The sequence below is a fragment of the Apodemus sylvaticus genome, chromosome 10 (assembly GCF_947179515.1).
Source record: "Apodemus sylvaticus chromosome 10, mApoSyl1.1, whole genome shotgun sequence".
NCBI classification, from domain to species: domain Eukaryota; kingdom Metazoa; phylum Chordata; class Mammalia; order Rodentia; family Muridae; genus Apodemus; species Apodemus sylvaticus.
Genome location: NC_067481.1, coordinates 92,299,250 through 92,314,801, shown reverse-complemented (window position 1 = coordinate 92,314,801; position 15,552 = coordinate 92,299,250). Strand labels below are relative to the sequence as shown.

Here is a 15,552-nt window from a genome sequence, read left to right as displayed (position 1 = left end):
TGGAGAAGACAGAAGAGCGGCAAGGAAATGCAAAGCAGGCTTCTTGGGTGCTGGTCAGGACACAGCAGCTCAGACAACACTCGGACCCATGAATCAGTGAGGACATCCTGAAAAGACCCCTCTCTGAGACCCTCATGTGTGCAAACAGCTAATCTAAGCCTGGAACTGTACAGATGAGAACTGGGGACAGAGATGGTGGTGGCAAAGCACTAGAAGATTGCAGGGTGGCCCAGTTGAAGCAGAAAAAGTCAGAAGGCCAGCAGCAGCCTCTGAAACGAGGGTGGGGCTCTTTGGGACTCACCTCCCTCCCCAGCCCCTGCCTCCCATCCCAGGGTGTGGACAGATGGCTCAACCAGAGTCTGACCCCCCTCTCTGTATGCTCCAGCCTGGAGGGGTCAGAGTGAGCTCCGGGGACACCCCAGGAGGGCACCTCCTCCCGCCTGGCCAGCCAGCTGCCCCTTCCCTGGCAGCACTGGGCAGAGGGTCCTAGGGAAAACTGCCACCTGGGTCTGCCCTGCACAGCCCAGCATCTGGGGGTGTCCCCAACAAGTCAGAGGACCTGTGAGGAGAGACACTGTGGTCAGAGCAAGGACAAGCAAGGAACCATAGGGGGTGGGGGGGAGAGATGGACCAAAACAAAGACGGAAAGGGGCACGAGACAGGAAGGGGAGAGGAGAGGAATCATAAAGAATAGCTGTGCAGGAAGCAGGGAAGGGGGCAGCTGGCCTGGAGGTGCTGAGGCCCGGGACCCAGCCCATGCCGCCCAGCCTGGCCCAGCCCCCAGTGTGCTGCAGCTGCCTCACTCGGAGGCCCTACCATGAGGTCAGTCCTGCCCTGGGGCTGTGGGAAAATAAATGGTGTCCAAGATAAAAGGTCCAAGAAATTATTTGTCTTCTTGTCATGACCTGATGGCAACGGGTAGGGCCGACAGGGCACCATCCCAGAAAGGCGAGGCTGGCAGGCTCAGCACATAGGCACAACCCTGCCCCCAGCCACTACCTCTGGAACCTGGGCCCAAAGAGGTAGGAGACAGGGGACGGGTGCAGCCCAGAAATGGGACAGGACCAGAAGTAGTGCGGAGCCTTTCCTATCTAGCAGTTTTAAGTAAACTATCTGCATGTTTAGGGTTTGCCCATCATCTGTCTTGGCTGAATCCTCTCCAGAGCGCTGACAAGGTGGAATTATGTCTGCCCTGTTCACTGCCCAGGGCTTTCGTGAGCTGGGGCTTAGGAAGAGAAAGAATCCCAGTGTCTCTTATATGAGTCTCTGCAGTAGGAGACGGGTCTAAACGTCCCCCAACTCTCCAGGAGGACTGGGCTGCTCCTGATTCAAGAGAATCTGCCCACATGGTTATATGCACCCATGTCTTGTGCATGTACAGTTCAAGCTTAAACACACACACACACACACACACGCATACATACATTTGCATGCACACACATGCACATTCCCATGCACATTCATGAAGATGACTCCCACAGCCAGAGCATCCAGAGGGCATGACCAAAGCCTTCCACTCCTCAAAGTGGCTGAACTCAGGCCAGGGGCGCTGTGGTTGCAAGAAGCAGCCACTGATTTTTGGGCATTCCCACCCAACCCACTATAGGGGACACTTTTTATTCACGTCTTAGTATCCCCAATGAGCTTCTTAAGGAGTCACTAGTGCCTCCCCATTTTACAGACTGGTAAACTGAAGCCCAGGAGGGCTGGGGCTGAGTCCAAGACCATGCATCCAGTACAATACAGAGCTGGGGACTCTCCCAGGCTGGCGAGGGTATGGGCGAGGGGTATTGACTGGGTCTGGCACATACCATACTTGTCCCCGTCCTCGCCACGGGCACTGATCCTACGGCCCAGGACTTGAATGTGTTTCCCACTGGTCCTGCTGTAGAGCTGGTACAAGCGCAGCTGCTTCCGACTCACATCGTCGCGAGCCCGCGTCTGGTTCTCCACATGGATGCGGAAGTCCACGTTCTCCTCGGCTGCCAACACCTAGTCGAGGGGAGGGAAGTCGGTGAGTCAGACTTGTCTCTCCTCTGCACCACCTCTGGCCAGGCCCCATTTCACAGACAGGGCAACTGAGGCAGCTGGGAAACCATAAAGCTGAGAATCAAGAGCCTGGGTATATAGCTCTCCCCACTTGCCTACACAGGGTGTCTTCTGAGACCTCAGCCTGCAGGTTGCTCTGCCTCAGTTTCCCTTTCGGTACAGAGGCCCTTATCCCAATGGCATCTGGGACTGCAAGGAGTGCCTGAGTCAGTAAGAAGAGAACCAACATCCCCTGAGCTGCGGCCGGAGGGACACGTTGCAGGGAAGGGAAGCATGAGACATCTTAAGTCCTGCTACTGGGCTAGAGGACAGCATGCTGCCTCACACTCATGCCATGGCACTGCAGTGCCCACACCCCGGGCCTCCAGTCTGCATCCCCATGGTAACCGTGGACCTCCGGCCACTGGTCCTCATGAGCCGCACATCTAGGAAGCCTCCTCAGGTTGTAGTATCCATCACTCGCTGCTCCTATCCCTCCCTCACCCAGACGCAGCTGCCCATCTGAACAGGACACACCCATCTTCTGCTCGGCCTGCTCCATTCTTGCCCTACTAATAACACATCCTCCACCAAATAAAGCCTTCCCGTAGAATCCTCCCATCCACACTCCTCAGGGCTTCCTCACACTCAAACAGAGGTCCTTGCTGGGGCTTCCAGACCCGACTGGTAGCCCCTGATGATTCCTTCAACCTCCTCCTCCTCCTCCTTCTCCCCCTCCTCTTCTTCCTCCTCCTTCTCCTGTCACTTCCATCCCAGCCATACCACCTTACCTTTAAAGGCTTTGGGACCTTCCTAATACTTAGTACACACCAACCCCAGGCCCTTTGCACATGCTCTCACTTCTATTCTGATGCTCTTTCTCAGTTCTCTCTACACTCAGATTTTTCTCAAGTGCGACCTCAGACTTCCTTGAATTGCCCCACCCCTCCCTCCCTCCATGCCTCCACCCTGCTTTGAGATTCTTTCTAGCACATGTGAGCCAACATACCATCCATCTAACTCAATTTTTGTCTGTCTGATCTGAAGACACTGGTGGCACCAGAAAAGCCAGAGCTTGCTTGCTCGGTCTCTCTCTCTCTCTCTCTCTCTCTCTCTCTCTCTCTCTCTCTCTCTCTCTCTCTCTCTCTCTCTCCCCCTCCCACCCTCCCTGTGCAGGACCAGCCCCACATGACAGATAAAGTTCCGTCAGGCCATTCAGCACTGGATTATGTTCACCTGTGCCTGCTGGTTAACTGGTTTATGACTTCCATCCAATGTTATAAACCAGAACAGGTCCTGAAGCAGGGGCTTGTTCTGTGGACTCACCAAGCCTGACACAAGACCCCATTCCCCGAAAAGAGTTGCCCACCCGACCTTTGCTAGAGCTCTCTTGACTCTGGCTGCCCAAGCACCCCTCTCAGCCTTAACTGTGGGTCTCTCTGTGCCTCAGTTTCTTCACCATGAACTTGGTGAGGACAGCATCCACCTCAGGGGTTGCTACAAAGACTAAATCCAAAAGGCAACATGGAGATACTTTCCACATCCAAGCAAACACCAGAACTTTTTGACAAGACTCCAAGTGAGGCTCGATTGAGCAGCAATTGAGGTTCACAAACACCTGTTCTGCAGCTACTAAACCGCTGTGTGCCTCCCTCCATTCCCTCATGAGGCAGCCCACAGTACCAGGGACCGCCTCTCCTCCCATCCTGGCATCCAGGGAGGAAAGATCCCAGCATCCTGGAGGTCCACGCCTGGAGGACATTTTTCTGGAAAACCCCCACACTTGGGGCCACTGACCCTTCTGGAATGATTCCTGGAGCCAGTTTAGTCCTGATCCCTCCCCCCAAAAGTAGGCAATGTATCCCTGTCCCCCAACACCCCTCCTCTCACAGGAGACCCTATCGACTAGAGGTCAAGCCAATCTCCTCACCCCCCAGTTCCCAGGGGGCACTCCCTGCCCCCGAAGCTGGCCTCTAGTAATGATTTTCTTCCTCGCCCACTGGACAGAAGCAGTGGAGTGACCCCAGGGTCAGCAAGGTCTAGTGGGTGGCCCTGCCCCAGGATGTGGGGGTACAATCCATCTCGCCTAGCTTCCACCACTTAAGCCATCCTCTGACTAGGTCAGTCCCTAGGGAAGCAGTGGGAAGTCTCTGCCGGATACTGGACTCCTCTTCAAGAAAGGCTGGACACCGTGGACTGCCTAGTAAAACCTCTGGTGGGCTCAGGGCACAAGCCCTTGCTTTCTACCTGACCTCAGAATCCTGTTTGGGAGAAGATCCCCTCCTGACATTACCCCACAGGGCAGGATCAGGAACATGCTATTGTCCCCAGAGTTTGGATAATCAGACTCATCCCTGGGCATCAGCTTGTCCCCAGGAAGAAATCAGCGGTGCTTGCCAGCAGTGCCTGGCCAGGAATACGGAACACCTGGAGGCCAGCCACTAGCCCTTCCCTTCCCATCCAGATAACTACGATGCCCGGCAGACAGAAGCAAGAGATGCCATGCTACGAGGGTTGTACATTGCTTCGTTCCAGGCACCCTGCTAAAAAGATCCTAGACCTGTTCTAGCCTCATCAGCTTCCTGAACTATGGAATATTAGGGAGCCAGAGAAGGCCCATTTCCCAAGTTGAACATTGAGACCATCCTGTCCCTGAGAACCACAGGGCTGGGTACCGGTGCATGGAATTCCAGGCTCTGCTACCAGAGCCGTGCAGTGCAAGTTTGTGTGGGAGAGTCACTGCCCCTGCTTTCTCTCTGAGTGAGTGGCAGCTGTCTGGGCTAGGGTGCCTAAGAGCAGTCTGGCTGGCTGACATCCCTCCGAGTGCACAATGATCAGGGCTGTTGAGAAGCTCCAGGATGAATGAAAATCCGCAACACACGAGAGAGAGCAAGAAGACCTGATGCCTAGACAACTCGGCCCCTCTCCCCTCGTACCATGTTCACAGGTGAGCCCTGGTCAAAGTGCAGCCAGCCTCCATAGTGGGTGACTGAGAGTGTCAAGTCCAGGCACTACTCCAAGTCCTGCCCTTCCCCTCACCCTAAAGACTGGGCTTTGGTGGAAATATTTGCCCCCCAGTCAAGGAGCTGCACATGAGCATCAAGAGCCCTATGGATTTCAATCTCATTCTGATCCCGGGGTCTCCCAAAGCCTCCGCCTAGGAACGCCGACAGGGTGCTCGGTAGAGAGAGCCCACAGGCCTCTGCCTGCCTCAGGTCTTCATCTACAGTGCTCTCACGTCAGGGAAGGGTGTCCCTGCCTATTCAGAAACAAACCTGCCAGGCCCCAACTCTCCTAGGGTCTTGCAGAGATCCAGCCCCTGCCTGCACTCCAAGTCTATTGCCCTTCATCTTGTTGATAGTCTGACCAATAGGAAAAGCATTTCTGCCAGCTTCCAGACACCAATCAAGGTATCCCACAGGAATACCTGCCACCCACCACGCACCTGTGCTCCCTTCAAGGCTTCCCCTGGCTCTGAGACGCATGTTTGGGAACATCCCTTCTCCTCAGGCCACATTAGCATCCCCCTCAGGTCTCCATCAGGATGCAGCTCACCGACATGCTCCTCTGACAAGAGGATAGTAAGTAGTACCATTCAACCTGAAGGATACCTGGTTCCACCCACAACAGCTCACTTACTTGAGATCTTTACCCTCAGGTTTCTTGTCTGCAAAATGGGAATCCTTTATAGCATTTGCCTTGGGAAAAATTACATTCGTGACCCCAGCCATTACACCCTTTCTTTTTTAAGTCTTGCTTTATAAATAGCTATAGGGGGCTGGGCGGTGGTGGCTGGTGGCGCACGCCTGTGATCCCAGTACTCAGGAGGCAGAGGCAGGCAGATTTCTGAGTTTGTGGCCAGCCTGGTCTACAGAGTGAGTTCCAGGACAGCCAAGGCTACACAGAGAAACCCTGTCTCAAAAAAACAAAAAATACAAAAAACAAATATATATATTATATATGTGTGTGTGTGTGTGTGTGTGTGTGTAACTATGGGGTTTTTAATCCTTGTGTGTGTACTTGTGTGTGTGTGTATGTGGGGGAGGGAGGATATATGCTGAGGCCTTGCCTCTTACCTCTTAAGGCAGGGTCTCTCTTTCTGCTATTATTCTCTGCTGTATACACCAGGCTCTGGCCCAGGAGCTCCTGAGACCCTCCCAGTCGACCTCCTGTGTTGTCATAGGAGTGCTGAGATTACAGGCAGGCACTGCCATGCCCAACTTAATGTGCCTTATGAAGATTCGAACTCAGGCCCTCACACTTGCACAGAAAACACTTTATTCACTGATCTGTCTCTCCAGCTCAACAGCCAAGTTTTCTAAATACCCACCGTGGATAACTTATCCTGTATCATCACTGGAGTGATGTCAGAAGCAGGAACATCATCCCCATGTTCAAGTTGGGGAAAGTGGGGCTTGGGGGAGGTCACATCTGGTGACTCAAGATACACCCCTTGCTCTCCCCACCTCCCTCCCCACCACTGTCCCTGAATCCTAGGTTTCAGCTATACCTGGACAAACTAAGGACCGAAATATGTGGGAAATTCTAGATATGAACAATTCTGCTTCTGGTTCGGCGCTGTCATGAGTAAGCAGTACAGTGAAATCCCATGGCACTCTTTGACTAATGTATCCATCCTGCATCTGCTACCCGGCCGTGTTAGTATCTAGGCTATCAGATCTACTGTCTTGGTGCTTGTGCCACGGGTAGCCATCCCTGGAAGATCTGAACATGTACCGTGCTAGGAGGAGGACACAGCTGCACTTGGGACAGGAGCTGGATCCAAACCCACGGATGGCATGAGTGAGGGGGAGGAGTGCCGCCCACGAAGAAGTTAGAGCCTTGATTGAACTAACTCTCCTGTGCGAAAGAGGAAATGGAGTCCATTGATCTGCCTCACCTATCCCTGGACTCTTGAAGCCTCATGATATCTATCTCCAATCGTCCCTGCCCGGGAGTGAAGGCTCTCTCTGGTCCCAAGAAGGACAACCCACAGGCTTCAAGCTGTAGTAGGAGACAGGGCTTTTAGAGCGCTTCCAAATTCTAGGTTCAAACTCAAGGCTTCAGGCCATCTAAGAGTGGACCCTTCCTCCACTTCAGAAGGCAGCGCTCCGAATGTGCCCTCAAGGGCAGCCTGGCCTCCAGCCCTGAGTCAGCTGCCAGTTACATCAAGAGTGAAACTCACACTGGCTCTGAATGCCCAAGCACACCCTAAACACAGCCTCTTCCTTACCCAACCTGAGCAAGTATTAATCATACTATCCCCGTGTTCCCAGTGACACAGGTAGGCGCAGAGAGGACACACAGGGGACTGGCTGGGGCGCACAGGAAGGACACCGCAGAGCCAAGGTCTGAACACATTCAGTTCTGAAGCATTAGTCTCCTCCAACTGCCCTGCTTCAGACGAAGGGGATCAAGGTTCGCCCCCCACAGTGCCTTCCACGCCCCATCCTCCCAACAGCTTAAGCTTATTGGCTTCTCCCCTCAGGCTCCACACGCCCACCACAGCCTGGGTAGAGAGTGAAGCCACAGAGGGTCTTTCCCCACCCCCAGCCTGTCCATTAAGCTCCCAGGACTATCAGTGTATTGATTGGCAGCGCCAAGCCATCAGCATGGGTGGGGTCCTGCTGAATGGGGGCTGGGCCCAAAGTCCAGCCTCCCTCTTCCCATACATCAGCCATCTCCATACAGATCGTCAATACGGAGAAGATCCTCAATCCTGGACATAGCCTGGACAGGGTCAGGGCTTGTGTGGACTGAGGTCTTTTCCCCTTCTCCTTCCCCCTCAGCGTCTCAGCACCACTCTATCTCTCTGAAGTCCTGGAGTCATCGAGCCCAGATGACAGACAAGCATCTTCTCTGGTGTTTGGTGTCCATGAGGACCTCTTCCATCCGCCCATTATTGATCTCGATGCTCCAGCAGACGCAACGGCTTCACACTGAACACACAAGACTGTTCCCTGCTTCCAGGTAGTCCATCGAAAGTGCCTCAAAACCCTTACAAACACGTGCACAAGCCCTCACACATGCACCCGCAGGTCCACAGCACGTTCTTTGTCTGGCCAACTGCTCTGGCCCAGGTCCAGTCTCAGGGTCGTTCATCATAGAACCAACCCATTGTCCTTCAAGCTCCAGCATCATCCCCCAGTTCCCGTTCCGTGAAAGCTGGGACACAGGTATGAACCCTTAGGGGTCCGGTGCCTGGCATAGGGGTAGTGGGTACAGGAATTCAAGTCTGTGTCCAGAGCCCCAAGCCCTTTGCTTCCTGAACTGAGGGTTCCAATCAGTATCCAAGAGCCTGCATCAGGAGGCTGCCCTCTCCTCAATTTCTAGGAATAAATGTAAGCTGGTTGGTGGGCAAGCGGGCCTCAAGAAACCACAGCTGAGAGCTGGGGCTCTCATTCACTTAACATCTGCAAAGAGCCTGGCTCTGGGCCAAGGGCTCCCCCAGGGACCACAGTCCCCCTCCCAGCAACCCCAGGGGCTAGCCTGCATTCTGGTGCTCCATTAATGATGAGGACAGAAGGGCCGATCCATGCTCTGTCACACAGCCAGTCAGTGCCCCCAAGACAGGGTGTGACCAATGGGGCTGGGAGCTGACCACAGGCTCTTTCCTGTGCCTGTGAATTCCAGCGCAGAATGCAGTTGGTCCAAGACAGTAGACTAGTGCCGTGAGATTCCAACCGAAAGGGGGGCGGGAGGGGGGAATGCAAGCCAAAGTGCTGTCGACCTCCTGGGATAGTACACTATGGGAAGGCTGAAGCTTTGATGAGCAAGCCCCCTCAGGGGAGCAGGCACACAGGAGATATGGCGTAAACGCTCAACTACTAAAGAAGACGCCATAGTTGAGTGTCTACAGAATGCGTGGTCCAAGCTATGACCTTCATTATCCCTATCAGTGAGTCTCAGGAATGCTTAAGGAGTCTGTGGTCATCATTTTGACTTTAGACATAGGATCTCCCTATATACCCCAGGCTGACTCACCATCCATCCTGCCTCAGTCTCCCCAATGTCCAGTTACAAGTGTGTGTCTCCGTGCAAAGCCTTAGGATTCGTATAATCCCTGTTTATAAATGATGAGGAATCAGTGACTCCAAGAGGTTCAGGGTCTCGCCCAAAGCCATGCGGCCTGAATGTGGAATAGGGTGGGGCTAGGGTCAAGTCCACACGACCAACAGGCCAGAGTACGCACTGTCATTCATCCAAGGAAGACACTTTTCTCGCTTTCTCTGGCACGTGACAGCACATGGTGTACCAGGACACTGCATACTAACCAGGCGATTACAATCACTCAGTTACTTGTCAGGTGTTGGCCGCTCTCTCTATAACAACTCTTATCTAGTTCTCACTAACCCTGAGGAGACGCTTCGCATTGTCCCCCTTTACAGATATAAGGAAAACAGAGGAGCAGGGGGAGGAAGGCCGTGGGTCATGGGCTGAAGGAGCCTCAGGACTGAAACCAAAGCCTCTCTGTGCATGGGGCCCCACAGAAGCCTTGGGTGGCCCGATCCTGCCCAGCTGGATAAACCCAGTAAGCAGAGCAGTGGCCCTCAGCCTTCCTAATGCTATGACCCTACAGTTCCTTATGCTGTGGTGGCCCCCAACCATAAAATTATGTTGTTGCTGCTTCATAACTGGTCTTTTGCTACTGTTATGAATCGTAAGGTAAATATTTTTAGAGATAGAGGTCTGTTAAAGGGATCATGACCTGTCGGTTGAGAACACTGAAGTAGAACAAAGATCCAAGGTTAACTGAGCCAAGGTAGAGTTTCTCATCATGTAACCTGAAGTCTTTGCTGGGCGGCCCTGAACTGACCAGTGCAGTGTCTCTGGCCCCAGCAGCAGCAGCATGACAACATTTTAGGTGTCACTTGGATGTCAGAGTGTAAGAACGACTAGGCAGCCAGACCACAGCCTGAGAAGCCACATACCCTCTGATGTTCCAGAATAAACTCACATTCAGATCCATGGTATGGTAGCAGACCTAAGCTCATCCTAAAGCCGGGTGGATGTCTCTCCTCCTAACCTGGCCTACAGGGACAGATGTCAGCATGCCCTCTACCCAGTGGCCTGCCACGGGCCCCCAACAGCCTCAAAGTCACACACAGGATACATACAGGTTCATCAGAACAGCCCTTACTCACAACACACACACACACACATATATACTCTCTTTCTCTCTCTCTCTCTCTCTCTCTCTCTCTCACACACACACACACACACACACACACACACACACACACACACACACACCAGGAGGGAGCAGTGCTTGCTATACCCAAAAGGCAACAGAAGCAGCCAAGACTCCTCCTAGAACCAGAGACACAGCAGCCAAGCCCAGAACTGTCATCTACTCCTTCCCCTTAGAAGACAGTGACTATTTCATTGGGGTTTTTGCTTGCTGAGGGGAGAGTGGCTTTTTGTTTGTTTGTTTGTTTGCCATTTCACACTTACAGAAGCTAAACCCCAGGGAGGTTAAATAACTTGTCCCAAGGTCACACAGCAAACACAAGGCAGATATACAGTTTGAACCAGGTTGTATGAATCTAAAGCCCCTGGAATACCTTTTAACGCTGGACGGTGGTGGCACATGCCTTTAATTCCAGCACTTGGGAGGCAGAGGCAGGCGGATTTCTGAGTTCCAGGCCAGCCTGGTCTACAGAGTGAGTTCCAGGACAGCCAGGGTTACACAGAGAAACCTTGTCTCAAAAAAAAAAAAATGCCTTTAACCTGGGCCCCGGAGTCAGGCAGGGTCGAATCCATGCCTTTGCTTCCCCCCCCCCCCCCCGCCCCGTACTGTGTGACCCAAGGCAGGTGGTTACTGTGTACCGCTGGGCTCTTGGTCCTCATCTGCAGCATTCTCTAATCCCAAGTCGGATGTGAGCTAGAACCTAGTGTCAGACAGACACCCAGGGAAAACAGCAGGCTCAAGCTGTTGCCAGCAGCCTAGGGGCCAGCACCCCTGTGTAGCACCCTGGTACATGATAAAGTTCTCCTGGGGACAGATGACTCCTCCCTGGTCTGCTTCAGCCTCCCTTTGGGGGGAGGGACTACAGAACCTCAGAGCTGTCCCAGCACAGGGAGGAGGCTACACCTGTGACTCTGACAGACTGCCCCCAGCCCACTAACACTGGTTGTGCCAACCACAAGAAATTTAAAGAATCCACCTCCTTATCTCAAAGCAAGTGGGTGACCTTCCCTGGCTGCAGGAATGCTGGCAGGGTGCCTCACCCCTCCCCACTCTCTGCCCTGGGAAGGAGGCTTGGAGAAAGCATTAAGTCTCCTATGACACTCAACACCCCCCCACACACACACACACCCCACACACAGCATCTACCTCTAGCTCTGGGATCCTGGAAGATCAGTACTTTCCCAGGAGAGTGGAGCCTCCTGGAGCAGGGAGGGAGCTGTCCTCAAGTAGCCACCTACCCTCATGAGAGTTCACACAGGACTGCCCACTAAGAACCCCCCAGCATGCCTTCTGAGACTCTTTTCCCTAGCTAGCAAGCTTGAGGGTGTCCTTCTAGAAGAGATCGAACTAATACAAGGTCTTAAATCCAGTTCTTGGCTTGTAGCCATGACCCTGAACAAATCCTTTCCTAGCTAGCTCTGAATCTGCTTTCTTTCTGTGTGGAGCAGGAAAATTACCCCATCCTACCTGGCGTTTCTGTAGAAAGCAGGAAGGGTAATACCAACTTCCCTACACAGGACTCCTTAAATTCTAAGACACCTCACTTGTACCTAGGCGCATCTCTTCCCAGAAAGTGGAAGAGATGCCACAATGCCAGGAGCATCTATCTGACAGCGTTCTCCTCTGAGGCCAGGGACTGTCAGGTCTCAGTCCAAGGGCCGACAGGAAGCAGGCCAAGTGCTGAAACTCGGGAGAACGGACCAATGAGTGACGTTGCTTTAAGATATTAGAAGTACCACCCAACAGGACAGATTTCCATCCTCCTCTTGTTCCAAAGGACACTTGTTCCCTCGCCTCTCCAACCTGCCCATTTGTAACTGAAGGGCCTAAGCCTCAGTGAGGATGCTAGGTGTGGGTGGTCAATGGGGAGTTTGAAGGGAACGCCAAACTTCCACACCTCCTGGTGAGACAGGAAGTTGCTCTGTGGGAAGAACAAGGAACTGGCAGGAGGGATAAGAGGCTGGAGGAAGCCCCCCCCCCCCTTCCTCCCAGCACTGGCTGGCCTCATGCTAGCTCGTCTGAGGAAGGCAAAGACCTAGTGGAGCCTGGCGACAGGAACAATGTCAGGCAGGTGCCGGCCGAGCTTCGTGAAAAGCCCGTCCCGGTGTCATTGTCAGAGCTCAGCCAAGTGCAGAAAAGCAATTTACTGGTCACGCTGCCTGCTCCCCGCGGAAATTTTTAAAATTCTTCTGATTTGAGCTATCTGTGGTGTTCCGAATCGTGTGGAGAAAAGATGAAGGGGTTTTATTAAATTCCCAGCTTCCCACTTCCCAGGGTGGCCGGTGGGTGAAGGCGGGGCTCCCCACACTGGTGGTGGGCGGAGGACAGTATCTACATTGAGTGTATTCATGGAAACCTGACTTGGTGGGGGAAATCCATTTGAAGCCTGGAGGGTGAGGGCTGGGAGGAGGGGAGGCACCCAGAAATTCCATTGCTAAAACTGTACCGATCCCCTAAAACAGTAAGGAGGGAAGTAAACTGGTTTTTCAGTTGGCCAAGATCCCTCTGTGAGCGGTGAATATAAGCAACCTGTCTTCTGGCACTTCAACTTATCGGCCACTTTTCACAAATGAGGAAACAAAAACTCCTACAGAAGTACAGGGCAGGGGGCAGGGAAGCCAGGGTCCAGGCAGGGATCACCCATTGCCAATCCCTGGGCCCCTCCCTCCACATGGGAAGGCCTTCTGCTCTCCTTACAACAGAGGCATTCCAACTGTAGATGCCCCTGCACACACCCTGCCCAGGACTACTTGCACAGCACCAGACAAACTTGCCCTTGCAGGGCTCAGACTGCAGACTCCAGGCAACCCACGCCTTTGAAGCCATCTTCGCCTCTACCACTAAGGGCCACTCCATCTAGAAACCCAGAAAGCAAGCATGAGCCTGCTAATTGTCCCCCCTGGTGGTTATTTACCTTCTAGGAATCTTGCTTAAAAAAAAAAAAAAAAAAGAGTGAAGTCTAAGGATTACTATGAAGTCTCTTCCAGACATACCAAATGTGCACACTGTCTTGTGGGTGATTTTTCAAGGGCATCCCCAGCCAGTCCCAAGGATACAGACGAGGGGTTAAAAAACACCAGCCCTATGCAGTTCAGAGGTCTAGAGGCCGGAGGGGACAAAGGGGCGGGGAGGTGGGGAGGATGGAAAAGACGAGGCTCCCTCACCTGCATGACTCCTGCCTCTTGACCTAACCCAAGCAGACCACCCAGATCTTTCTCAAAGATGCTGGCTTAGTTCTGGCCAGGAGGTGGAGGTGGGAAGCGGAGTCCAGACTCCCTCCCTCACACTCCCATCAGAGAACACAAAGACCACCCAGCAGCCCCTCCCGGGCCCTACTTAAAGAAGAACCAGGAGCAGCAAGCATGCGCAGGATTGGGCAGCAAGATCCAAAGGCCCCTTTCTGCCTCCACACCCGATTCCTCAGCTGCCCAAGCTCGGCCCAGCCAGACAAGCAGACCCCCTGGAGTGACCCTGGAACCTGCCCTCTGCTTGGGAACTCAGCTGCAGACAGCCTAGGCAGCCCATGCCTGGCACTGGTCTTTTCTTTAACATCGACCATTCCCCCCCCACCCTGTCCCCCTACCCCCCCCCTCACCACATTGGGTCACATCTGCTTTGGCAAACAGCCAGCGTTAAGTTACTGACTCCAGTTGTATTGATTCAAGAAGTCCCTGGGGACCCCAGCCTGGCCAATAGATGCAAAGAGCCATCAGTCTGTCCATCCATCTATCCTTCCAGCCCAGAGTCTCAACTGGTTGCCCTGAGTTTCATGTCTGTCCCAAGGAACAGTCAAGATCAAACTAGGAACCACAGCCCCGGCTACACTACACACACAAGCTTCCTTGTACCAGGAACCTGGGAGAAGCACCTCTAGCCGGTGCACAGGGCTGTCTCCAGGCATCTCCAGAACTCAGAAGGCTACAACCGAGCATCTTCCCATCAGCCCTGCAAGGACACCTGCCTTTCACGGAGAGGGGGAGGGGACAGATAATCCTCTTTTGGCCTATGTCCAGTTTATTCTGAGTCCCCTCCCTTGTAGGTAGGTGGAGGTATTGGGCAGCTGGTGTTTCCTATTCTCATTGCCACCACCACCACCACCACCCCACCCCCCCCCCCCGCGCCCCACACACACCATGCTGAGGCAGCCCTGGTCTGGTTCTAATCGGGGCTGAAGTCGACTCCCTACCCCCCCCCCCCTTTTCCTTCATTTCCACGGCTTTGGAAGCCAGAGCATTCCAACTGTCTGTGTGCCAAGACCTTCCCGAGTCTGAAAGCTGCTGAAGTAACAGATCAGATTTTAGCAAGTGCTTTCCAGGCTGAGCGCCAAGCCCTTTTCTGATTCACAGAGAGCGAACGGGGACCAGGCGGGGAACGAGCCCTGGGCTGCACCACCTTGGGCAAGGACATGTGGAGCAGTGCAGAGCGCAGCAGGATGGGGAGCAGCCTCTCTCTCTCTCTCTCTCTCTCTCTCTCTCTCTCTCTCTCTCTCTCCCCTCCCACCCACAGAGTAATTTACAACTAAAGCTCTCTCTCTGGACTCAAAATCCACTCAGCTGAAAACAACCTTTTTGTCTGCAGGGATAAGCAGGCTGTAAAGGGACAGTTGGCATAAAAAACCCTCTAGGTCCCTACCTCGCCAGCTGTGGTCGGGGGTTGGAGTCCCACACATCACTCGGGCTGAGCCCTCAGGCTCTGGGAGATCTCCCTACCGAGGCCGACCGAGGCCGCGACAGTCCGCACTGGCTCAAGCAGTAGCTCCTAGCCCTTGGCCTGACACCGCCAGCGCAGGACGCGCGCGAAGCCGCCCTTCCGCGCCCTGGGAACAGGTGCACTGGGCTTGTTGCCCAGGAGGGGTGGGGCACCGAGAGGGGGCGCGGTCCCGAGAAGGGGGATCGGCCCGCACCTCGAAGAAGAGCGCGCTGGGGTTGGCGGGGGGCGGGGGGGGTTGGGGGAGAGGGACACGGCACGACTCTCGGGAGCCTACGTACCTGAACCTGAAAGCACAGCAGCAGAAAGTGTAAACACCTGCGGGAAAAAGAGGGAGAGGAGGTCAGTGGGATGCGAGGAGGGGGGCGCAGATGGACAGACAGACACGCAGCAGAAAGTCGGGCGGGCAGACAGACAGAGCCATACACGCACAGGGACAGGCATCCAGGCAGGGTGACCAGACCCGGGCGGGTGCTTACAGGCAAGTGCAGGCGGAGGGCGCTGAATACATCGCGGGGCGGGGGGGAGGCGGCGGCTCCTAGCCCAGCCTGCACATGTCCGCTCCGCGCGGCCGGGACCGGGCGCCTCCGCCGCCGCCGCCGCCGCCGCCGCCGCTGCTGCTGCTG

At 54.3% G+C, this 15,552-nt stretch overlaps 1 protein-coding gene across 1 annotated transcript in view; it reads right to left on the bottom strand.

Moving 5' to 3' along the window:
• Fgf18 (fibroblast growth factor 18) overlaps positions 1–15,552 on the bottom strand; it is a 30,906-nt gene extending 15,354 nt beyond the window's left edge. Inside the window, exons 1-3 of the mRNA XM_052197082.1 lie at positions 15,406–15,552; positions 15,208–15,244; positions 1,812–1,992 (exon numbers count right to left, since the gene is read on the bottom strand). Of these exons, the coding sequence (XP_052053042.1) occupies positions 1,812–1,992; positions 15,208–15,244; positions 15,406–15,437 (250 nt within the window). The 5' untranslated portion in view covers positions 15,438–15,552. The remainder of the gene's footprint in view (positions 1–1,811; positions 1,993–15,207; positions 15,245–15,405) is intronic.